The following is a 25,922-nucleotide window of genomic DNA, read 5'->3' on the forward strand; positions in this document are numbered from 1 at the left end:
TGGGCCAGATCAGTCGTGCGCGTGCCCACGATTTCTGGCGGCTGCACAGATGTGATTTCCGGCGCCACGGAAGCGAGTCCAAGCACAGCGAGCGGGCGACGCGGTTCAGGGGTGACTCGTGGGCCAGTCAAACAACTTCCACGGGCCGCTTCTGGCCCATGGGCCTTAGGTTGCTGACCCCTGGATAAGCAACAACAAACCTATGGTCACGTAAAGCATACTCAATAAACACATGAGACGTAACTACGCAGCTACTACTATGCCATAAGATCCACTGTCCTGTAATATCACATATGAGCTTTAACTACTGATGAAGCCCAGGACAGCGAAACAAGGCCAATACTCTGGAAATCCTTGTCTCAGACTTTGTAAAAGGATTTTGTGGAACTGTAACAACCTTTCATGTGGATGGTTTGGACTTTATGAACAGACAGGTGGAATGGACACCATTACACAGATGGATCTTATGCATGAACTTGACTATAGAATGATCTGATCCACTGGGTCTTCTGCTTTGTTCGTTTATTGAACTTTATGAGTTACTTTTGTTGAAATTTACAATTTGATACTATGAATAGTATATCCTATTTATCTAAGAACACAACCAGTTACATCTCATGTGTTTATTGACCCCTGGATAAGAGCTTAATGGCCACATAGATTTGGCTTGCATTCAAACAGCTGTTGAGTCCATGAGATGTACGGACAGGTACTCCCCCCCACACACACCAAAGTTAGGAACGTTAAATGATTCCCAGGGCTGAGTCCCAATGGAAAATGGTAGAGGATTCTGTAAATATCACTTGCCTTCTCTCAATGGATGCATCTGATGCTATCCGACACGTCTCCATGTAGGACCATCAATATGGTTAAAGCCCTGGCTGCTAATACTGCCATCTTTGTCCCAATTTTGAGAGTCAGTGTTCCCGACTGCTCCTGAAAACCCCATAATCCATCCATAACAGATGTTAAGCTATCCTGATATCCTGGATCCCCCCATGGATCTTAATTAACTTTTGGACGGATCCCATTTGGCCCCAGGTATCTGCTATGTCTTCCATTTGCCAATAAGGTCCAGCAGTTCATCCCCTACCACCACTATTTGCCCCAGCAACTCCAAATGCCCTTTTCTTAAGAAGTCAGTTGAAAGGTATCTGCCCAACATCAGAGTCTAGGGGGAAAGGTTTTTTGCAACCTTGTTAGCCCAAATCCAAACAAAACATGTCACTGGTTAAATGTGGATCCACAACTGCTTACCTTTGATGGATTTACTCCCCAACGTGCATTTCTGTACCCCACTCTAATTTTCAATAAACAGTACTTTAAATACAGAGGTTATACCTCAATAATTATGACAGAACAGCATCAAGGCCAGGATAAAGACTGCGTGTTCTCAATTTTTGTTGTTGAAACAGCAGCCTTCCCAATACCATATGCTAAGTGTTCAGAGTCAGAAATACCAGCAGAAATGTGCAAGCCATTGAGCTCACTTCAAGTTGATGTTGGGTCACCGGCAGTTTGACGCTTTCCCTATGGCTGCAATAACTTTACCCCCTGAAAGCCATGGTTAGCCATGGTTTATTCAACAAACCACAGGTCAAAGAAGTGTTGGCTTGTTTCTCCAAATCTTGGTTGGTTTTCTAGCTGCTCATGTCTTAGGAGCCTGGTGGACGTCTGGGGTGGGGCACTCAAACAAACCAGTTAAGGAAGGTTACAGGATTCAGACATAATGCCAAATCATCATTAAAACAAGTCATGGTCCATAAGCTAAGCCAACAACAAACCATGACTTCACATTAAAAGAGTACAGACCCTATGGTGTTAACATTTGCAGAGGAGCCCCTCTTTGTGGTTCCACTATTCTCAAGTTTGGGGATGGCAATCTGGGGGAAGTTATTTTTGTGGCAGCCCGGAAGAGGATATTCATGGTGAAATTCCCTCTCCAAGAGTCATGTATCTGGTACCTTATCATATGCTGAAGAAAACACCTCTTTACCCTGGCCTTTGACTCTAGAGTGTTATTTTTAGGACCCATTGTATTCTTCTGATTAAAAATCAAGGAAAAACAATTTACAATCTAGTATTTTCATATTGTTGTAAACCACCCTGGGACTTTGAAGTGAAGGGCAGGTAAGAACTTGAACATATTAGAATAACAAATTCGTTGGGAGAAAACAAACCATGGTTGCTGGGCTGGGCTCATACATTTAAACAACCTGTGGTTAGGCAAAACCAGCCATAATTTAGACCTATATGAAAATGAAACCCTCATCCTCCTTAGGTGTTGTCCTGCATCTGTTAGTAAAGTGTTTTCAATGCATTTTCTTAATTTTTTTTTTCATAAATTGATTCCATTCTACTCTATACAGTGGTACCTCTGGTTACGTACTTAATTCGTTCTGGAGGTCCGTTCTTAACCTGAAACTGTTCTTAACCTGAAGCACCACTTTAGCTAATGGGGCCTCCTGCTGCCGCCATGCCGCCGAAGCACGATTTCTGTTCTCATCCTGAAGCAAAGTTCTTAACCCGAGTTACTATTTCTGGGTTAGCGGAGTCTGTAACCTGAAGCGTATGTAACCCGAAGTACCACTGTATAGTGTTTCTAAATATTGTGCATTTAGAATAGAATGGAATAAACAGAATATCGTATGGCAAAATGTTTTGGCATTGTTTTTTGAGTAAACAGCTCTTCAGCATTATGTTCTAATGTGTGATTGCAGACTGACATCTCTAACCAGTACTTATCACTGTATGTTCTTAATGCAACTGCTAGGTCACATACATCATTTTCTGCAACTGGTAGTTTAAGTAATAGAATCCAACTGAGACCAAAAAAAATACAAGAAAGTAAGAAAAATTTGAAGGAAAGATTGCAGAAGTGCCCTCCCCAATTCTTGTTTAATGCAACCCCGTGCACTTGCTATACTTCTGCACATTCCTCAAAGTACTTTTCCACCAGAAAATCCTCACTGCACTCTAAAGAGAAAATAGGGTAATTCAACTCACTCTAAAAATTGCAAATAAGAGGTTTAATTTCAGAAACTGAGTTCACCATTTATAAATACACTAAAACATAGTAAATGCAAAAATTAGGCAGAGGTACAGTATTTTAACAAAACTACATCTTTTCTAAAGGTCATAGTCAATTCATTTCCCCTAAAGAATTTCATCAATGCACAAAAAAATGGGGAGACAAATCTTAATATTAAAAAAAAGTTGAGACCATACTGTTTACAATTAAAATGCTGGCTATTCTTACCTCAGTTCGAGGTTTAAAGGGTTCTACAATATTTTATTTGCCTGGTGGACACTGTCAATTATGGGTCAGATCTACTATATAATATTCTAGGCAGGGCACCAAACTGTCAGGGTTATATTCATAGAGAATCATATTCTTTTAACAGGAATGCAAGAGGATGTCATGCACATTTTTCAATTACATGGGAAACCAAGACTTAATTTTTACACCAAGAAGTATCGGATGTCTTGTTGCACTCAATTTTTAAAGGCTTTAGCATAATACCTACTCTTTATATTTTACCTTTCAATAAACTGTATTAAATAACAAACATTAATTGGAAAAAATTGGAAATAAACATCCCAAAGACCTTATAAATACTCAAGCTCTAATTCAGTTACAGTGTAAAAAAAACCTGAATAGGGACCACTGAATGGCAAGATTATAGATTACTGTATAACCGATGTTCCGTAATACCTCTAAATTTAATTTAGTCAAATACTAATTCAATAGCCACCCTTAGTACACATACATCACACTTGAATATCATCATTACCCTTTAAGTACATTAGGCCTGCAGTTAAAACCTGCTAAATAGAAAGATGGCTTCAATTCCACCTTTATGTACAGCTTTCTTCTGACAGCTACAAAATGTTTTGTGTAATTAAAGCAAATTTCAACTAATATACAGTACCTGGTTTATGGTTTTTACATAATTGAATAAAAAACTACATAATAGAACTGTTTACATCTTTTTCTTTGCCATTCTATTCAAACTGTTTTAAAACTTCATTTACAATTCTCAATTAAAACCAACATGATTTTGTATTATCAGGACAAAGACATGTCTAAATTCTAATGTGAACTTAAAAAAAAACCCCAACATATATACAATATCTGGCCTGAAGGACTATTAATAAGGCACATGTAGACATATAGAAAGCTTAAAAATAAAACTAGAATTTGGAACTACAGTCACTGATTAAGATGTCATACATGGCCCCTTCTGGAGCAATTTAACAATCCAAGTTACAAATACAGTAATTACCCAGTGAGCAACAATTTTTTTAGACTGGCAGCTTGTTCAATACTGGAAGTATATCAAAGGAAGATTTACTTTCAAAAATATAAGTTTCTCAAAGTGTTCCATTGCTAGCCTTGACTGACTAAAGCTGATGTTTTCATTGGATGTACTGAACAATCTCTCGGATGGGACAATGCTTGGAGGACAACCGAGGAATCGAACTGCTAACTTCGACAGTACTGGCCAAGATGATTTCTTAAAGTTCCAGTAAGTTAGGGGATCACAGTTATGCTCAAGTACTTCTTCCTCCAAGTACAAAAGCACCATCTCTTCTGGCAACTTGGCCTTTTCTTTTGGAGCTTTTGCTTTTTTCATGTCTTCCATAAGTGACCAAAGATTATTGTCCCCGTAAGAGTTTTTAGATGATGAACCTGTACCACAGCCATTGGAAACAGGTTTCTCATCATCTGAGGTAGCGTTTAGTATTTCCAGCTCCCTGATTAAGTCCTGTTTATACTGCTCCGCCTCCTCTTCGGTGAATAAGGAAGCTTTATAACGAGGGTCCAAAAGTGTAGCAAAAATATACCGTGGATCATGAAGTGTGGAGGACAGTCTACTCACCATAGCTTCCTTTAAGGACTTTAGCATGGTATCGATGCCCATCGTTTCTTCAAACAGCAGCTCAATTTTCCGGTTGAGTATATGAATCATTGGAATTACTTGACTTAGAGTGGACATGTGTGTACTCATCTCTCGGCTTGCCACTTCAAACGGTTTAAGTGCGTGACAGACAGACTGCATTACTTTCCACTGATCACAGCTTATTAACTCCCTGAAGCTGCACTCTACGGACATTTCATCAATTGCTCTTTTCTGTTCAATTAGGCGTTCAAGCATATGGAAGGACGTGTTCCACTTTGATGGAACGTCTTGGATCAGCTGGTGCTGTGGCAAGTGATACTCCTTCTGCAGATCTGCCAGTTTCTCCCTTGCTTTTGCTGACCGATGAACCCGTTCACAGATCTTTCTTGCAATACTAAGCAGGTTCTGAACCATTCTCTGGCTTTTAATAGCTTCGGTTACTATGAGGTTAACCGTGTGACCAAAGCACTGCACACTTGAATGCTCCCCTTCATTTAAAGTCTTTCCAATCGTCTGATTATCTGTAACAGTAATCCCAACCTGAAGCCCAATCGATGCGATCCAGGCTTCCCACCAATATTCTAGCTGCTTCTGAATGCTGATGCCGTTGTAGTCACAATCAATCTGCGAAACATTTAAAAGAGCGGAGCAATGGTAATCTTCACACTGTGGTCGAACCCTAGACTCAAACGTTACCCAGTGAGCAGTAAGGGTAAGATATTCTCGAGTTTGGTTGCTCATCCATATTCCTGATGTAAAATGGACTACTCCGCTTTCAGCTTCTTTCAGATGTGAAACAATTATTTCTTTTACGCTATCATACATATCAGGAATTGCAGTACGAGAAAAATAAGATGGCGAAGGCAAAGAATACTGAGGCTGCAAGAATTCAAGCAATCGATTAAAGCCAATATTGTCTACAAAAGAATATGGCTGAAGGTCAAGTGCAATCATTTCTGCTACAAGACTGGTAATTTTTTTGGCAACAGGGTGAGTGTCAGAAAACTTGTCAGTGGTTTCATCGAAAGATGATGACCCCAACAGATCTGTGCTCAGTGGCACGTGACTATTTGCAGAAGAGGACAATACTGGCTCGGAGGCATCTGGTTTGAGGACATTGTTATGAAACCGTTGTAAATGTCTTAAAAGGCAACTTGTACCTAGATTGGTTGGCTTTTTCCCTCGACTTATTGTACGTCCACAGTGCATACATATTACTTTAGTTGAATCAGCAGAACAAATTGAAAAATGATTCCACAGTTTTGAGGTCTTTTTGCTACTGACAGGAAATATGACTTGTCTCTCATTAGAAACCATTGTGGGTAAGTCAGTCAATTTTGACGATGAACATTCTGCAGAAGCCAAGGTAGCATAAGGAGAATTTGCTAAACTCACATCTATAAAGCTCTTCTGGATCCCGACGACTTCAGGGTGACGTCTGTATAAATGTCTCGTCAAACAACTTGTGCCTACATCACCCTTTTTCCCGCGATTTATAATGCAATTGCAGTGTCTACACACAACTTTCAGACTGTCGCCTGGAGACAAAGAAAAATGATGCCATACCTCCGACTTCAGCTTTCGCATCATTCGTTTATTTTGATGAAAAACAGAGCCGTGTTCAAATATCAAAGGGCTTTTTTCAGGGGAAGAAACTAAAGAAGCTTCACCTATATCTTCAGATGACGACAACAACGAGGAGTCCTCCATAAGTGTATCCCCCAAAGGAAGAGAAGAATTGTTTTCTTCTGCCATTCTGTCCGGAGAAGAACATATAGATGTTGGTTCTTTAGCTACTTTTGCAGGAGATGACCCAGAGTTTGGATCGCCATCTGAAGGCAGTATGGGTTGCAACAAAGTTGGAGAAGCAGAGTACAGAGGGGGTATGCTTGAACCACCTCCATTCTCTTGTAGAACAATAGAACGATGAGCTCTCCACATGTGTCGTATTAAGCAACTGGTTCCAAGATCTTTCCCATTCTTTCCTCTACTGAATTCATTCATACAGTGGATGCAAACAGCTTTTGAATTATCTAAAGGAGACAAATAGAAATGTTTCCAGACGGCAGACCTCCTTCTGGACCCAGATGTACTCTTAGGAACCTGGACCGTTTTCTCTGCTACATTTTCCACCGTTTCTTCACATTGGTTGTTGGGAAAGGGTTGACACAATCCACCACTGCCTTCTTTATTGCTCTTTTCAGGATGTAACATGTCTGAAGGCATCTCTTCAGTAGAAACCACGGGAACAGACTCCTCAGTTATTTGATCTGGGGATGGAATCTTGGAAACGGTTTTCTTAACTAATTTTATGGGGGCAAGCACACTAGTTAAATCTCCAACATCGGCAGGCTGTGGCGGGATTAATAATGTAGGTGAAGAAAAGGAAGAGATAGACGCCATATTTCCATTTTCCTGAATGAGCACAGTGGGATGAGCTCTCCTCACATGCCTCATGAGACAACTTGTACTTAGGTCTTTTTCATTTTTGCCCCTGCTAAATTCTTTCATACAGTACATACATATTGCTTTAGTGCTGTCTCTAGGAGATATGAAGAAATGGTTCCAAGCAGGAGACTTTTTTCGGGAACTTATATTTCTGCTTGAAAGAAGGCTCTGTGTGACAGCTTCCATTGCTACATCATAAAGGGTGCTGCTGTACTGGGAAAACAGAGATCCATAATCATCTTCATTTTCTGCAGAGATGTATTTGCCTGAATTGTTATGGATGAAATTCTTTTCTCTATCGTCTTGTTCATCACTGCTATCTGTCTGTCTCAAGTCCTCTTGCTCAGTTTTTATATCTATTGTTTCTAAAGCAAAATTACTATCATCTTCTGGTTCCACTTTTAAACTGTTGATTTTATCCATCATAAAATTATCATCAATTTGTGGAGAATCTGACCTATTTGTATCCATGATTGACCTCAGTTATTTCTGCTGCTTCTTCATAACTTAGTGAATTCTTAGAATTGGGTTTAAATTGTATCTCTTAAGTCATACAAGAGGAAGGATGTGGAACATAAGTTTGTATTTGTAGTTTGATAAGAAATGTTTACTACACAAACTTATGAAAGAGCATGTGGTTTAATGCACATAATCTCATTTCTCCCCCGGGATCATGAGATTTCCAGGTCATGTATTATTTTTGATGAGCGATGCTGCAAAATGTTTCATGTTATGGGAAAAAACCTAATGAGAGGATCATTAGAATCATGTTGAGTTTCTTCCTCTAAAAATTCATATATTCTTTTCAAATTTCAGTCCTCTCACATCATCTAGAAAAAAAGAAAATAGAAAATGTGTAACTCCATCAATTCAACTGAGCTTACTTCATATGCTTAAAATGAATGATTACATATTTACCTCCATGTTTTGCCATTAAACATCACTGCTCTTATAAATTAAGAGAAAAGAGAACACACACATTTCAGAAGAAACTTAATTCCACAAAATCTCTGTATTCAGAGTATATCTGAAAATAAATTTGCAGAAAGTATATGTAACAGCCAGAACCAAAACAATTAGTTCAGATGTATCCAAGAGCTTAATCATGTCAGATATGAACCGTTATCAACCCTGCCTTTTTGGTGAGCACTCTTTAACATTTCACAAGCTGTCTCTGCAGGTACAGTCCTGTTCAAAAGCATTTTGGCATACATTATATATGGTTACTTTGAGAAAGAAAGGTGAAAAACACCTTAGTCAAAAAATTTTTTGGTCCCAGCCATTATTTGTCTGTCACCCAATTAACAGTCTCTACTTAAAACTATCTAAGCTTAAATGTTGTAGAAAAAATAAACGAGAACTTATTCGACAAATAATCAAAACCATGATGAGTGAGAAGCAGAATAGGCTTATGACATACTGATGTCAGATAAACACTTTGAAAAATCTACATGTCAGCTGAACAAAGGGAATGAACCAGGCGATTGTTGTACGTTTTATTACTTACACTGTTATCTTATTTTTTTGTCTGTGGGAAAGAATGGAGAAATAGGTGGAGCCACTTTGTGGTTGCTGTACAGATAATCCATCTATTTCCCTATTCTCTCCCATCCAAAATTTGTTTATTATTTGTTACATATATCTTCCCCTTCTTCAGTAGGGCACAAGGAAGAATACATAGGATTTCCAAGCATTCTCCCATTCAGGCCCAGATCATTTTAGATTCAGTAAATTTGCCTTTGTACAGGCCTAGGAGTTAAAAATTGATCAGTCTAAGTCATAGAAAGCTGGCTGCTAAGTTATGCTACCATTCCCACTTTCATTAATTCCGCCATTGCTCTCACTCCATAATTTAAGGTGATGGAAACAGCCCCAACTCTTGCTTCCCCTTTAGTAAGTTTTTGAAGGAGGCATGTGTGCGAATGGACATGGCATGTTAATTTGGTGCCGAGACTACACTGGCCATCTCGTTTACAGTTTCCCTAGTTTCCCTGCTATAATAGGATTCTCCCTATCTAAGCAGAGACATGGACACTAACATAGCAACTTGGTTTAATCTAATAAAATAAGGCAAACAGACAGGAAACAAAAGATAAACTCCACAGGAAGGGGGGACGGACTTTTCATGTACTGTATTTTAGTCTAGTTCCACAAACTTAACCCTAAAGCTGTGGGATATGTCTTTGGACTATGGTCTACTCTGTGGGGTTTTTTTAAACTGCATCTCTCAAAGATTCCAGAATTTCTATCCATTTAATATGAAAACAGTCTAATTTCCATGCCGAAACTATCACTCATAGGAGTATATTCCATTTCTACTAGTCCATAGTAACTATCAAAAAGGAATGACATTCATGCTGACTCAACTGTTAATTTCAGTATTAACTGAAATGAGGTGTTAGATCTTATAATAAAAATACTTAATAACAACATTTAATGATGTTTTTATTAGCCACAAAACATTCATCATTTGTCTGTGAGGCTAAATTGGCAAGACAGATATGTTCCTATCAAATCTTCCCTCTTTTAAGTTTGTTTTCATTGAGATAACAGCTAAGAATGAACATATTTAATTAAGAGGGCTGTTTCCCCTTGATATTCCCCTTTTCTTCATACATAGTTTGAAGTTCTGAATAGCAGAATTGGTAAAATATGCATGTTCTTTAAAGAAGGTTCCAATACTTAATTGTTGTGATAAATCCGGGAGTTGTTCAATTCCACTCTCAACCACTTCAAACAAGGATATTTGTAAAGTCTACATTTCACTTATTATTGAGAAAAGTGCAATCAGGAGAGCTATCCATAATTACCCTAGAGGACAATTTAGAGACAGGAGCACACGAAAATGCCAGACTGCCCATGACATGGTTTACATTGCAACTGAGCAGTCTCCACCTTCAAGATTTTTTGCTAAGTCAGTCTGCTTTCTAGCATAAATCATGTTACATTTAAGCCAAAATCCCTAGCTTCTTAGATTTCATTTCATCTACTTTCTCACAATGGTGACTCCCATAGAATTTAGCATGCATGGAGGGTAAAGAGTGGTGGCTCAGAGCAGGCAGGTACTCACTACTAAAGGAGGAAACTGCAGAATTCCTTCCCCTCTACAAGCAAGAGGCTAAGATAAGACCAATAAAAACCTCTAAATTGCAATTTCCTAAATGCATCCCTTTTTATTTGAAACAAAAGTTTCAATTTACCTCCCAAATTTGTAGTAATTTGGAGTAATCTGAAAATGTTTGGTGCATTATGTAATTTTTCACCTACCTTATAGGCTTCATCCTTCTCATTAAGCCCATGTGGATAGACAAACTTGGAATTTTTCAGTTTCTTTGATTTATTGAAGAAAGATGTCCGCATTCTCTGAAACCCTGTACAAAGACAAATAACACTCATTTTATATTTTCCTCGTTATTCTGCGTTAACTACTTTTGAGTTTGTTTAATGATTTTTTTAAAATCCAGGCATCATTCTCTTAGTAATGATAGTATGATCCAATTAAGACCTAATGACAAACCTCCTCCTTCATGTGCATTGAATGAGGTTCAAAACTTTGAAACTTCCAGTTTCATCTGAGCACAAACTAATTTCCCATAATTGAACAAAACATGAAAATGTGGTTTGTTTTGTAAACTGCACCTGAAGTATTAAAATACCCCACCCCCCGGTACAGGTAAAGGAAGAAGGGAACACAGAGGTCTATTGTAATGCACTCTCCTCACAACAAGCCATGGTTGATTGCAGTGTCTGAACTATGTATCACTCAGATTATTAGCAATTATTTGAATTCAAAAACTGAGCAATTGGAGCAAGCTCCAACTGAAATGGCGAAGCATTTAGAAACCACCTAATATAGTTGGACGTCAAAGTATCACTGCAACACTGGCACACCAAAAATTCTTTAAGAACCATGCTGAATTATTAGTAGCACAGCAGCTTCACTTCCATTGCTACTTATTCAGATAATTAACTTTCATGGAAAATTTGACAAAAGGATTTAAAGCAGCCTGCTAGCAACTCAATGCTTTGGTTACATCATTCTTCACTTGATGTCAATCTGCTCAAGTCCATTTTAAAATGATGGCTTTGATTTTTAAAAATACTTTAGGCACTGGATATTTTAAGATCATCTCTCCCCTATGAATCCACCCACATTCTTTAGAGCCCCTGCTCTATTTCCCACTATTGCTTGAAGAACATCAGGTGGATACATAAGAAAAGCACCCACAGTGATGACACCTAGTTTATGAAATTCTTCGCCTCAGAATATCCAGCCACTGTTCTTCCTCCCTGTCTTTAGAAACCAGACTAGACACTTATTTCCACATGCCTTTGTCCTCTGTGGTGATAGGCAGATTGGTTCTCTTATTGGGATTTGTTTCTGGTTTTGCTGCTTTTGTATTTGAATGATGCTGTTAGAAGTTTTATTTCTAGTGATACTATGTATTATCACTTGTTTTTATCAGCATTATCCACTTTGAGAGCTGCACATATGGGAAGACTGGATACATTTTTTAAAAATAATAATTTCACATGGAAAATGTAGCAAGTCAATGAAAATAAATATTTTTGACAGGGGACTCACCTATTTGGCCTATTGTCTTCCCCTGGCTTCATTTCAGAGACAATCTCCAGATCTGGAGGGGAAGGACAGAGGGAGAAAGAAAAGAAGAGAGACCTAAATCCATGCCCTTTGTTTTTGACCTAAGTGTATAAAAGATACCCACTTTTCTGCATATAGTCACTTCTAATGCATCAAACCTTACTCAAATCTTATTTTTTGTAACTTTTAATATGCATCCTTCACCACTGCCATGTTAAGTTACTTAAAATGTTTTCAGTCAAATGAGATTACTCCAAATATAACTAATGTTGTATATCAGACAAATATAGTATGTGAGCAAGATCTTAGAACAGCACACAACAACTGTCCTGTTTTGTGACAATATGAAATTTAAAAGATCATTTATAAATTAACACAATGAAGCATGAAGCTGCATAGATCCAGAATGGAAACAGGTACACAACTGGAAACCAGAGATTATTCCCGCATTGACTGATTGATTGATTGATTGTAGAGATGGACAGGAAAAGAGCATATATATAGGAGGCTATATGTCATCCCATAGTTCATAGTTTCTAAACTGGTCAGGATATTTTTGTTATCAACAAATATTGCACTTCCAAATTTCAAGCACAAGTATATCCAAAGCCTATCTGAAAAGCAACACATATAACTACTTTGGGTGTGGTTCAAAGACTCTCTCAAGGCAAATCTTTAAAAATGTAGTACAAACACCGACAACTGGGAAGCACTGGCCTGCAAGCACTCCAATTGCAGAACAGCCTTTACCAAAGGTGTCATGGACTTTGAGAACGCTTGAACTCAGGACACAAGGGAGAAATGTGCTAAGAGGAAGGCATGCTTGGCAAACCCTCACCATGATCAACTCCCACCCAGAAACCTATGTCCCAACTGTGGAAGGATGTGTGGATCCAGAATTGGCCTCTATAGTCACTTAAGGACTCACTGTTCAAACTGTGTTTATGGAAGACAATCTTACTCAGCTGTGAGTGATCACCAAAGAAGAAGTGGCCTACACTATCCCGTTCTGCAGGGATGTAAATAAATGTTCTTCTTTTAACATGCAAAATCTAAAAACTACTGGAAGATTAAAATAATGAAATTTGAGTAGATGAGATGCTGGTACTAAAATAGGTGTAAAATATAACAATGCAAAATTATTATTTTTAATCAACACTTTTTTCAGTCTGTGGTCTCTGTAAATTAAAGGAGTGTCTAAGCCCACCACAGATATAACATTACCCAGGGTTTTAGTATAAGTTCATGAGGCAATGGATGAAGGAGCTTTTAGTCGTTTACAACTGTGACTTTTTCTATCAACATATGTCAGCCTTGCAAATTAGTACACAAATGTTAGGGTGCAATCCTATGTAAGTTTACCTAGAAGTAAGGCCTATTGAACTCAAAAGTGACTTCTTTCTGACTAGACATGCACAGGATTGTGCTACTAACCTGCAAATTAATTAATAAATATTAAATGACTAACCTGTGTTTCTATGCTGGCTACAAAGCAGCAACCAATATGGAAACACTAGCCTCTTAGCCGATTAGCAAAAAAAGCCTTCTGCCAAGGGAACTGGTGAAAAAAAGGACAATGATCCAGCTGTCCTCTCCAGCCAGCTGCATTTCCATGTTGGTTTAGAAGGAAGGTGAAAAGGGGATGAAGTGATCCGTTCCTCCTCTGTCAGCCCACATGAACTTGTTTGCACTGAATTCCTGGTCATCTAGGGCTACAAGACAAGTTGTTACATACAAGGCTGACCTAAGTACATGGATAATCCGCTGAAGTTCCTATTTCGAAAATGTTAACAAATTGCTAACTATATGCAACACTAATCTGGGTGGTTACTCCTCAACACCCTAGTATGCTGTTACTCAGGGTGGAAAAGGGGTCTGTTTTGGTTATTCCGAATCGAAAACCTGAGGCAGTAGTGGTGATTATTCTGAGATTGCTAACATGGACTCCATCCAGCTGGAGTCACAGAATCATAAAACTATAGAGCTGGAAGGGGCAAATGGGTCATGTGGTCTATCCCCCTGCAAAGCAGGAATCTTTCCCACAATGTGGGGTTCGAACCCACGACCCCTGAGATTAAGGGCTCTTATGCTCTACCAGTCAAGCTAAGATTACAATCCTTTTCACAGTTATTTGCAAGGAAGCTCCATTGAACAAAATGAGACTTACTTCGGGGGGGGGGGGATGCTAAAAATGGGACTTGATTTAGTTACAATTAACTAATTTCACGTTTCAAATTTAGGCTACAATTATACAAACTCTTAAATGGAAGCAAAGAATATAATAATTATTTTTATACTTGTATTTTTATATTTCATGTATTACAAAAGCTAAAAAATTCAAGAAAGCATTCACACAGGATGCATATACATTGATGAGCCACAGGACAGAATTCCAGCTTCTCACCAAGACTACTCGCAAGGAAGCCATATTTCAATTGCAGCTCCTACTACAGGGGGCCGGTCGACTACCCCTCAGGCCTATTGGGGGGGGAATGAACACATTCCTATGCCCCACAAATAACCCAGAGATGCGTTTTAAATAAAAGCACACATTCTACTCATGTAAAAACACGGCAATTCCCAGACAGTCTGTGGGCCGAATTTAGAAGGCGTTTGGGCCGAATCCAGCCCCCGGGCCTTAGTTTGCCTACATAAGACAGCTTTTCAGACTTCTATGGTTCTGCTTATGATATTAGAAGAAAGAGCGACCAGATGCTGTTGGACTACAGCTTCCATCTCCCCGGCCAATCACTGATGCTAGCTGGGATTGATGGGAGTTGGAATCCAACAGCTGTAGGTCCCAGTATATGAGCCATTATACTTTTCCCATTAACAAATAGCACTGGACATCTTTCTAAATCACTTAAAAGAGCTGTAATACTTGCACATTATATATGCATTCAAAAGCACGGTATCTGCATAATACAGACATTAGAAACACAGGCATTTAAGTATCACTTATGAGATGGAAAGAAACGAGACTTTAATGCTTCACCCAAAGCATTTCAACCTTGCAAACTTTGCATCCTGTGCAAAAGTGCAATGATATGGCATATAAGTAAGGAAAAGGAGAACAATCAGGTTATTCCTCCTTTATTTTAATTTATGATTAAAACGGAAAAGGGTTTGTAGTTCAAAATACCAAGGTCCTCCCACCACAGTAAATAATTCAGTTTGAGGGACAGTTTATACTAGTCTCTATTTATCAAGCCAAATCATTAAGCAGTTCCACAGCTTGATCAGGAAACAAGTTGAACCTGACTTCTAGACCATAGACTCAAGTCTGGGAGGCTTATTACGAGGCTACACTCTGCCAGTAGATGAAAACCAAACCAAACACAACTGCTATTGTTATAGATTTTTGTTTTGAATCCCTAAGACCAACAACTTTAGTAAGAAAGAAATTAGTAAGCAAAGAATTTTTTCTTCCAGCAGTGTTGTTGTTGTTGTTTTTTAACACAAGTTGGATCGATAAGATTCCCTCACCTACTCAATTTCTCCTAGGGCAAGTTTAAATGAAACATGAAGGCTGCAAAAAATGCTTTCTTGTTATGACTCTCCAAACAGCAAACAAATATTTAAAATGTTCCCTAGTCCACAATCTGGCTGAAACATACACAACTCCAAGCAATTGTTAGTTGGTTGTATGGGATGCAAGATGTTGCATAAAGAAACCTCACACATTTGGGATGACATATAAGAAAAGTTTAAACAATGGAGCTGCCATTGGGAAGTGGTCTATGACAACCTCCATGTGGGGGCTGAAGTGGGGGTTGAATTGTCCCTTAGTATGCATGTGCATGCATTAAAAACTTGTGTAATGCTGCCAGATCATTGATCCCTAATTCAGTCCATTGATCCACTGCCTATGCTGACAAGCAGCCACTCTCCAAGGTCTCAAGCAGAGGTCTCTCCCACCCCTGATACCTGAGATACTTGTAACTAGAGATGCCATGGATTGAATTGTAAGGTCAGAATGGCTATTAACACTCTGATTACTCTGCATCAGGGTGATTTAATGAATTACAGGGTCCCTTAACCAACACTTGTGAAGAAGTGCTTAGACCTTAAGAAACCAGTCTCAAACCACAACCTCACAGGCTGAGTGCTCTAGGTCTGTGATAACTGCAAAGATGCACATATATTTGCTGGAGAGCTGGAAGTGGCCTTAAATTTCCCATCCCTATGGTAGAAACAATCCCTGGAAGTGCCTCCCCCTCTGCCTGGGAAGTTAAGAGGATTAGCCCAATAGAGCTTAGCACCTTTTGCTGTTAGACTCTGCACAAGGGTCCCTCATTTGTCACTGGGGGGGGGGGGGAGAAACTGCTTGCAAAGTGGGGGGGGGGGAAGCTTGCTGTCAGAAAAGGTGTGTTGTCAGCCCACCTACCTCCTATACCAGCAAGTGGAGGATGGAAGAAAAGCACTCTGGTACCACCCACGAAGTGTGTGTCTGGGACACACACACACCCCAAAAAAGGAAAAAAAAACATAGCAGCAAAGAGGACTATTGCATTGGTTCAGAGTGTGGGTGCGCCAACTTGAATAAAATATTGGGGGAGGGGGGGCAGCCAGGTAAGCCCCACCTCAAGTAATTGATCCCATGGATCTGGCAGGATAATTGCAATAGCCTGCAGCTTTTTAAGAGTATATATTTAAAATAGATGAACAAATGAGCAAATTAAGTTCATTTGGATATGCAGAAGACATTAAAAAATAAATTTAAGCAACAGCAGAAAGAGGGGGAGGGAAGCCAAGCTTTGAAATGTTAAAATGACGGTAAAATTAGGGAAATGTGTAAACCTGAAAAGCATTACAAAAATGAATTGATTCCATGGATCAATCTGAATGGCAATGCCCATCAACTTGGGTGTGGGTGTGTGTCTGAAGGATTTTCTTGTGGGGAAACCGAAGATCCCTATGGATCAATTTGAATGGCAATGCCCATCAACTTGGGATGTGTTTGTGTGTATGGCTGAAATATTTTATCGTGGGGAGGCCGAAGACCCCTATGGATCAAATTGATAAAATTTGGGGTGTGGGGGGTGACATACCCCACGGGCGTTTCCCAGGGGAAGGAGAACTCAAAGCGGGTGGTGGTGGTGGTTGTTGCTGAGCGGGGGGGGGGGGCGAGGGAAAGGTTTGAGAGAGGAACCGAACCGAGGGGCAGACAAAGCCACGCTCCAGGAAGGGACGCGCGGCGGCCCAGCACCTTCTGGAGGGGGGGTGGGGTGGAGAGAGAAGCCCTTCCTCATCCGGCACTGGAGGGGGGGGGGGAAGAAGAGTGGGAGGACATAAGGCGTTGCTGCTGGGAGGGGGGGGGGTTGTTCCTCACAGCCCAGGAATGAATTAAGTGTCTGAATGGAGTTTCTCTCTCTCTTCGCCCTCAGGCTCTCCTCACAGACAATAAGGCCGGCGCACGCTTATTTGGGAGGGGGGTTGTCGGCCTCTGAAAGGCGCCCCCCCCCCTCCTCGCGCCGCGTCTCTCTCTCTCTCTCTCCTGAGGTGGTGGGCCTGGTCCCAGCGGAAGGATTCCGACGGGCCAGGAGGCGCCCCTCGCCGGCCGAAAGGAGTCCGCGCGGGGTTGGGGGTGGGGAGGCTGAGGAGACAGGCGCTTCGCTTTCCCTCACACAGCACACACATCTATGTCTACCTAGATACACACATACACGGAGCGCCGGACCCTTCCTCTTCGCTCACCTCGTCTTTCTCCCGCGCGGAGCGGCTCGACGCGGGCCCGCCTCCCCGGCCGCTTTGTCTCGCCTCGCCCGCTGCCGCCGCGACGCCGACTCCCCTCCTTCCTTCCCTCCTTCCCTCCCTCCACACACACACACATATACACCCGGCTCGGCCGACCACGCCGCGCACTGCGCATGTGCCACGCGCGGCCGGTGGGGGAGGGAAAGGGGAGGCGGGCGAAGCCGGAGGGGAGTGTCGCGTCGTCGCCGCCGCGCGCGACGTGGCGCGTCATCGGGAGAGCGACGCGCGCCTCGCCGAGGCGGACAAAATGGCCGGCAACGGTGGATGTTGCGGGGCGGGGGGGGGGGGGAGAACAGTCAGATCGGAAGTTTATAATGTTTGATGCTTTATTGTGTTTTTAATATTCTGTGGGAAGCCGTCCAGAGTGGGGTATAAATAATAATAATAATAATTAATAATAGACTAATGTATCCAGGCCCAGTTGTGAATGTTGCCGGGGGGGGGTTGGTTTTCCTCTCTCTCTCTCTCTCTCTCTCTCTCTCTCTCTGCCGTGAGGGTGAGGAGGCCAACCGAAGGGGCCTGAGTGCGGGTTCTGCGCTCCCCAGCCTGAGACACACAGACGGGGTAGGGCGGAAAAGAAGCGTTTCGTCGGCGGCCTGGGCTCCCGGTAGGCATGTTTTCACCCGGGAGGAAATGCCGCTCGACTTGGAGGGTATATAATAATAGTAATATTTTTTTGCCCTGCACATCTGGCTAGGTTTCTTCACGCTTCGCGGCTGGTCTCTGTCGCTCGCTTCCCCCCAGTGGTAATTCGGATCTCCTGTGCCGCGAGAAACTCCCAACGCATTAAGCTCTTTTATGTACGAAGGCGGAAGGGTGGGGTTTATTTTATTTTATAACTTGAAACTTTCGACCAGCACCGTAGATCTCGCTGCTCGAGTAATTTTTGCATACGATTGCAGCCTTGACAGCTGCGTAGATATCGGAGTCTTGGAAGGTACATGAGCGCCAGGATTTCTTCTTTTGAACAGCCCCCCCCCCCCCCCGCCCCGAAGTCGTCTGCTGAGCCCTTCCTACAGTCGTTTAGGTTAACTTGTTATGCTAACGTTGTTAAATCCAAAAAAGGGAAATTTCCTGAGGGAATCCATCGGCTTGATTTTTTCTCTCGCTTTTATTCATAGTCTGTGACTCATGACAGCTGAATGGCAGTTGTGGGGCTGAAAAGGTGTAGGTTGTGCTTCTTGGTCACTTGGTGCATGTTGTGAACGCTTTCAGCCCTGTGCACACTTTCCTGGAAGGAACTAAATAAAACTCTGTAAAGGCTGTTTGCTGGGTTCACTTCTGAGTAGACATTCATATAATTTCACTGTAAGTTGAGGTGTTATGGCACTGTTAGAGCTGTATAAGGCAGAAGTGGTGAAGGAGGACTGGATGCAATAGAAGGTGGGGCATCTTGAATTCATGGAAAGATGTTCTTGCAGATGCAGATATTTCAAGCCCTGTGGTGCTATAACCTTGCAGCCTACATCTGCCCAAACTCTTGCTGCTATCCAATTATTAAAGGCGCATCTCAGCACCATAAGTATTAGGTGTGCCCTCTCCTTGACAATGCTTGTTCTGTGAGCTGACATGGAGGTATATCAAGTTTAATACATAATTTATACTTTCAACCCAGAATGAAATGAAACTCTTTGGATCTTAAAAATTACAATTAATCATATAAAGGTGATTCACTTTCACAGATGTTCCATATAAGACTACAGTCCTATGCACATGTATGCCTGTACTTGCTTACTCCAGGATATTAGTCTGCATGTGTGACTTCAGCCTGTGAATGTGTGTGGAGACGTGATGTACAGTAGAATTTGTTAAGATTTGCACAAAGACTGGTATTGTTCCAGAATTTATTGTATGAGCATAAGAGTACCCTTATAGCATTATGTTTTCTTTGTGTAAGGGGATAGGAGTTTAATTTTGATAATCAAACTATCAATGGTGGTGGTGGTGGTGGTGGGGAAAGTGTACCCTTAAAGCAAATTAGATTTGATCCATTTAGCATAGCACTTATTGACAGACAGCAGCTATTCAGCAGAGCGGTTTTTTCCTAGTTTTAATAGCTGAAAACTTTTAGCTAGAGATACCAGTTAAATCTGAGAATTTGTCTCGCAGGCAAGACCACATGTTCTGACACTAACCAATACCTGTTTATATTTAGCATCCTGAAGAGACATTTGTATGCTGGCTAAATACACACACCATCAGACTGGATTCACCCATGCAATTACCAGATTATGGGTTGTGTTTACTCAACATTTGTCTGTTTAGCATGCAAAAGATTTTGTAAGAGGTTTACCAGTACCACCACTCTCAGTCCAAACTTTTCCCTGCTGTTGTACTTTTAAAATCTTACATAACAGAAATTTACCTTAGTTGCTAGACCAGTTGTATGACTTTGGACCTACACCAAGAGAAAATATCACACAGTTCTTTTGTGTGAGAAAGATCTCTTTAGGATACAAAGTTGTATGTGTGGTGCAGTTTTGTCTGTCTCAAGTCTTAAAAGATGTTGATTAATTAGGTCCAGATAGTCTGTGGAAATTGGGTGCCGTTTCTGAAAGAAATTGTAATAAACGTTTGTAAATTAGGGAGATAAAGCTGTGATGGGAACACTTGGCAAGATGACTCATACAACAGCTTCTGTATATATATATTCAATTTGGTTTTACAGTGATTTTCTGTAACTATGTAAAGCCCACCACCTGAACTAACAAATTAAACAAGCACATTATGAAATGAGTCTTAACTGATGTGGCTAGGCTCTACTCTATTTTCCATCATTTGTATTGCAGAGTTTTTCAAACTGTTAATAGTAAGCCTTTCTGTGTCAAGGGAGGGAAAAAAATTCCCTTTCTCTCCCAAAGGATAAATAAGGCAAAACTAGAACCCTCGGGCTAGTTATTATACACACACAAAATGGGGAGTGCGAAGAAAAAACAGGATTATTTTTTTTAAATGTCCAGTAGCAACCTAGAGACCAACTAAGTTTTTTATTGGTATAGGCTTTTGTGTGGTATAAGCTTTCATGTGCATGCACACTTCTTCAGGTATCTTAAGAAGTGTGCATGCACATGAAAGCTTATACCAAGAGCAAACTTAGTTGGTCTCTAAGGTGCTACTGGACAATTTCTTTTATTTTTTTATATATTTCGACTGTGTCAGACCAACATGGTTACCTACCTGAATCAAGAAAAAACATTGTTTGGGATATGAAACACTGGGGCTTCTGTAATGCCCTGTAACTTTTTTTTTCATCGTGTGTGTGTGTGTGTGTGTGTGTGTGTGTGTGTTAAATTAACAGTTCTTATAAAATGTGCTCACTATTTTGTTACATAGTAGCTGGCCTTATTGAAGACCCTGCCGTTTGCTTTAGATTTTACCTTTATGTTTTAGTTCTGCAGTTTTTTCTCTAGAAAAATAGGTGCCAGTACTCACAATGAAGTTGTTACAGTAGGTAGCACATTTTTAACAACAAAAAGGTGCCATACTGAGTACCCTTGAGTATGCCCTGGGGAAGGGAGCACTGGTCCTACACTTGATTTCCCCCTGCTGTATCTAAATGAAGTTATATCTAACCCTTTCAATGAAAAAATAAAAGGAGAGTTGATTGTTAAGTACAGCATTCAGCAACATACTTGGCTCATAGTAAAGAAGTGTGTGGATGCAGCTTGAAGTTGCTAATAAAGCTGATAATAGGAACGCTTTGTTTTTAGTTCTCCAGCAGAAGGAAACTGGCTTAAAATGCAGTGATATGGAGGAACTTGAGAAGGTCAGAGGAAGATTAAAAAACAACGGGGATGACAGATTTGAATCATTTATTTAACTTAAATAATTTTATCACTAGCTGAGGACTTATAAAAAAGGCTTGTAATTAAAGGCTGTTGTAATGCATTGTGTCATGTAGGCCTGAAATATGTAGTATGAGCTGTATTTTGAATACTTGGTTATCTTTTAATGAATGTTACCCTTTATACAGAAAGTAATTCTTAAGAAGTATAACTGAAAGTACTAGAATGTTGTAATTACAGATAAGGGAATGAAATAGTTTAGTATTTTTGCAAGAATCCCTTGAGAACAAGGACAGCTGGCCATTCCCTAAGATTAACATAATATAGACAGAATTCAGCTTCTTTTTTATTTGTACTATCGCCATATGAATATGTTGGGCATCTTTGCTACAAACTAACTTCAGGCCATTTGTTTCCAAACTCTTATTTAAGATGTTGATTGATATGGGTGTTTGCGTCACATGTTGGAATTGCATCTTACTGTGGGTTCTAAAGTTTTACTTCTCCCACTTTTATTCTTTTATTGTGTGACAGTCCTGAGCATTACTTAATTCAGTTTGAGACCTGGTTCCATGCAGATACTTGTCACATGGCAGATAAACAGGGGTGCTCACATACTATTGCCATAAAGTTTGCAGTATAGGGATACGGGAACCTTGAGCCCTGCAGAGTATTATTGTACTACAGCTCTAACCATCCTTGACAATATTGGTCGAGACTGATGGAAATTGGGAGTCCAACTTCTAAGGAGCCAAAGGGCCATATTCCAATAACAATGTATCAGTATTAAATCCTAATACTATAGAGTTGTTGCCTGTGGAAACAGAAAATATCCTTAGTAACATAAAGAATACAAATGTTTATGTTACTAACAGAACATGTGGCAATGCATACCATTAAAAATGTTCCCCCTCCATTGACAGACTCAATATAGTAAACTATTTTTTTTACTTAACTTTTTAATATTCTGTTGGAAGCCTCCCAGAGTGGCTGGGGAAACCCAGCTAGATGGGTAGAGTATAAATAGTATGTCATTATTATTATTATTATTAATCATATAATTAGAAGCACTTTTTACCATCCAGTGAAATATAATAGTTTCATGTACTTTCACCATGATCTACAAGCTACAGGACTGCCTTCAGATGTCTTCTAAAAGTCAGAGAGTTATGTCCTTCAGATATCAATGACTTCCCTTCTCTTTCCATGGTTCATTTCACGTATCACAAATCCCTGCATATTTTATATATATATAAAAACCTATACCAAGGATGTCCAAGCAGTAGATCACGATCTACCGGTAGATCCCCAGCTGATCCTGGTAGATCACGGGATCCTTATCAGGTACAGAAAGTTATGGGGGAAAGCCATCCCAGGCTCGGTCCTCCTCCCTCCAATGACAATGGGTAGATCACTGCCAGTTTTTTTATACTGGGAGTAGATCACAGTCTCTTGGGAGTTGGACATGCCTGCCCTTTAACCATTCAGTATTCCATTATTTCATCCATGAAAACTTTCACGGGAGTCAGTGAAGGCGGGCTCCAAGTTGGGGACCGAATCCAGGCTTTAAAGCCCTCTTGCATCAAAGAAGATGAAGATATAAGGGGCTGGATCCGTTTAATCTTCCCAAATACAGTGGGATCTGGAGTGGCAAAGAACCTGACGCGTCAGGACTCCCCGGCCGATCCTACGAAAGCTTCTGCTCGCACCTGGCTCCGCAAGGAGAAAACGCCACGCCGCGCGGAAGATCGCCCAAGAAAGGGCCTCGTGCTCCCTTTCCCGTCCGCCTCGTCCATCCCTGAACCCGGCAGCAGCCTGCGGTCTTGACAAAACCCGACGCGCTCTCGGCCCCGCCCACCTCGCGAGGATTGGTTGGCGGCGGGCGGATGACGAAGACGGCGATGGGCGGAGCCTCCGCGGCCCCGCCCCCAGAACGCGCGTCGACGTCGTCCGCGGGGCTGGGAGGTGCCTGGCGCCCTCGCGTCCCGCTGCTGCTGCTGCTCCTCCCCCGCCTCCCTCCCTCCCTCCCTCCCCCGCCGGCGCGAGCGCTGTGGTGAAGCCGCCGCATTGTTTGTGCCGAAGGGGGGAGGAGGAGGAGGAGGAGGAGGAGGAGGGGAAGGTTCTCGGCCACGGGAGCCTCGGCGACCAACCCGCAGCCGGCCCTCCGCCCCCGAATGCGTCGCGGCAGCCGGAGACAGCAACCGCCGCCGCCGCCGCCACCGGGAGCCCCAAGGCGGCCGGGACAGCGCGGACGACCAGGCCCCTCCCTCAGTCTCCTCACAGCCGCTCGGCGTTAGCAAGCTGAGGGAGCCGCCATTAGCCCCGGAGTCTCGCAGCCAAGGGAGGGGTCGGCCAGCTCCCTCAGGTGAGCCCCGTCAAACCGCCACCCCCCTCCCCCGCGCGCCACCCCCCACCTCACGGGCAGGCGGGCGGGCGCCATGTTTGCGGCCCGAGCATTGTCCCGGGTGGGGGAAGGAAAAGCGAGGCGGGCCTCGCAAAGGGTAAGGCGCCGGGCCTGGCGTGGGAGGAACCACTCGGCCAGAGGGGAGGGGCGGTGGGGGAGGGGAAGGAACCATCGGCGCGCCAGCGGGAGGGGCGCCCGCTGTTGTTGATGTCGCGGGCGGACGGGGGGAAGGCGACGTTCGGGGAAGGGGGCGGGGGGGGGGTTGCACGGGAATCTCGTGCAGGGCGCAACCATTCCGCGCAAGCGAGGAGGGGGCGGGGAGGATGGGGGAGAGGCAGGGTGGCCCGCGCCTCCCGCCAAACCGATCGAGTCTTCCTGTTTCGCCTGGTTCCCGTCGGGGAGGAAAGGGTTACTTCCTGGGGAGTTCGCTTTCGCTTTCGGGGCGAAGCGCGAGTTTCCCCACCCCCCCCACCTTCCCCCTCGCCTTTCTGTTGTAACTCCCAGCTGGGAGCTGGCCCGGCCGGATTCAGTGCACCGGGTTCCGCAGTTTGTAAGAGGAGCGTTACCTCCCAGGGACCGGGGCCTTTTAACTCGGCGGCATGCAGTTGGAAGAGGCTTTCATCTTCCTTTCTGTAACAAGAGATGATGTAAGATGCAAATGGACGTGTGATTTATTATTTTGCGTTCCCAAGGGAACTGCAGATAGGGTAAACCCTGACTATAGTACAAGCCTCGCAAACGGTATGCTTCTTGAGGAAGGCTTTATTTTGGCAATGTGGCCTGGCGATAAAATGTCACTTTTAAGACGCTTTGGCTGTTGCTGAACTTCGAGAAATGATGATGATGATGATGATTTATACCCCACCCATCTATCTGGGTTTCCCCAGCCACTCTGGGCAGCTCCCAACAGAATATTAAAAACACGGTAAAATATCAAACATTAAAAACTTCTCTGAACAGGGCTGCCTTCAGATGTCTTATAATAAAAGTCAGATTGTTTGCACATAAGCATTTAGTTGTTTGCACATAAGCATTTATTTCTGTCATTCTTCTAGATGTGGAATTCATTCTCTCTCTCTGAACTAGATTTTATCTAGTTTATGATAGAGGAATACTCTCTCAGAATAACTTGCATGGTTCTTCCTTTTCCCATGGTTTTTCTTCTTTTTAAAATCCATGGGGAAATAGTTGTAGTTTAGCATAATAATTTCTTCCACAGTTTTAGTTTAGTTTTCATTTATATAATGTCTGAGATTTTGAAATGAATTATGGCTGTCAAATAGTACTGTAAACACAGTTTGGGTATTTTAAAAGTTTGCTTGGATCTAAAAATGTCTGAATGCGAGATCCATTTCTGTCTTTCTCATCAGTTCACCAATTATAAAATGAGAGAAGTAGTGGCCTACCTCACAAGGTTGTTAAGTCAGTTGGTTCTCCAAGGATTCAATCTGATTCAATGTGATGGGTAAATCCCATTGAATTGGAAAGCCATAGGATTATGTTGTAATAGCGCTCCATAAAAAGCTTAGAAATGCTCCCCATTGTGTACACACACAAACATAGCCCTCTTTCTGTTACAAAAATTGAAATGTGACATTGGATTTGATGCAGTTCAGTCTGGAACCAGTAAAAAAAAGCGGGGGAGGTGGGAGATGAGTTGCAAGCTACCAGAACAGGTCTGAGTGGCTGTTTCATGAGAGTGCCAATTTTGATGAAGGTTTGTATAGATGCCTTGCATTTGGGTGTTCACTCGATGAACTAGCTATTAAAACACTACAATGTCACAAAGTTCATGTAGCTTCTGCTCCTCTTTCTTACCCCTCAGTATTTGTGATTAAAGATTTAGTGGGAATATTTGCACTTCCCAAAAGTGCTTATTGTGGGGGGAAATGTCAACACAATTTGAATATAAGGAATATTCATCCTCTGTAACATGGGGAAGTGGGAGAACTGTCATTTGAAGGGAGGGCATTGACACAAATGTTTCAAATAAAGTTGGTGCCATGAATATGTGTAAAATG

At 41.9% G+C, this 25,922-nt stretch overlaps 2 protein-coding genes across 8 annotated transcripts in view; one reads left to right on the forward strand and one right to left on the reverse strand.

The window, feature by feature from the left end:
* Positions 1-3,010: 3,010 nt before the first annotated feature.
* On the reverse strand, positions 3,011-20,641 carry ZBED4 (zinc finger BED-type containing 4). 3 transcript variants are annotated; one of them, XM_081879403.1, is made up of 4 exons: positions 18,393-20,641; positions 11,938-11,989; positions 10,620-10,723; positions 3,011-8,182 (listed from the first exon to the last, which is right to left on the reverse strand). In XM_081879403.1, the coding sequence occupies exon 4, from the start codon at positions 7,821-7,823 to the stop codon at positions 4,323-4,325; it is 3,501 nt and encodes a 1,166-aa protein (XP_081735529.1). In that variant the 5' UTR covers positions 7,824-8,182; positions 10,620-10,723; positions 11,938-11,989; positions 18,393-20,641; the 3' UTR covers positions 3,011-4,322. The 3 variants fall into 3 exon arrangements, with proteins under 3 accessions (XP_081735529.1, XP_081735528.1, XP_081735530.1); XM_081879402.1 differs by lacking the exon at positions 18,393-20,641 and adding an exon at positions 17,653-17,802; XM_081879404.1 differs by lacking the exon at positions 18,393-20,641 and adding an exon at positions 13,424-13,907.
* A 2,849-nt stretch (positions 20,642-23,490) lies between these two features.
* The window catches only part of BRD1 (bromodomain containing 1), a 41,810-nt gene continuing 39,378 nt past the window's right edge, over positions 23,491-25,922 (forward strand). For 4 of the 5 annotated variants that reach the window (XR_014160506.1, XM_081877829.1, XM_081877831.1 and 1 more), the window contains exon 1: positions 23,729-23,862. The gene's annotated coding sequence lies outside the window, so the exon portion shown is untranslated. Of the gene's footprint in view, positions 23,863-25,922 lie in introns of all 5 variants that reach the window. The other variant, XM_081877830.1, reaches the window with a different exon arrangement.

This window comes from Podarcis erhardii (assembly GCF_964252035.2).
Source record: "Podarcis erhardii genome assembly, chromosome: 10".
NCBI lineage: Eukaryota > Metazoa > Chordata > Lepidosauria > Squamata > Lacertidae > Podarcis > Podarcis erhardii.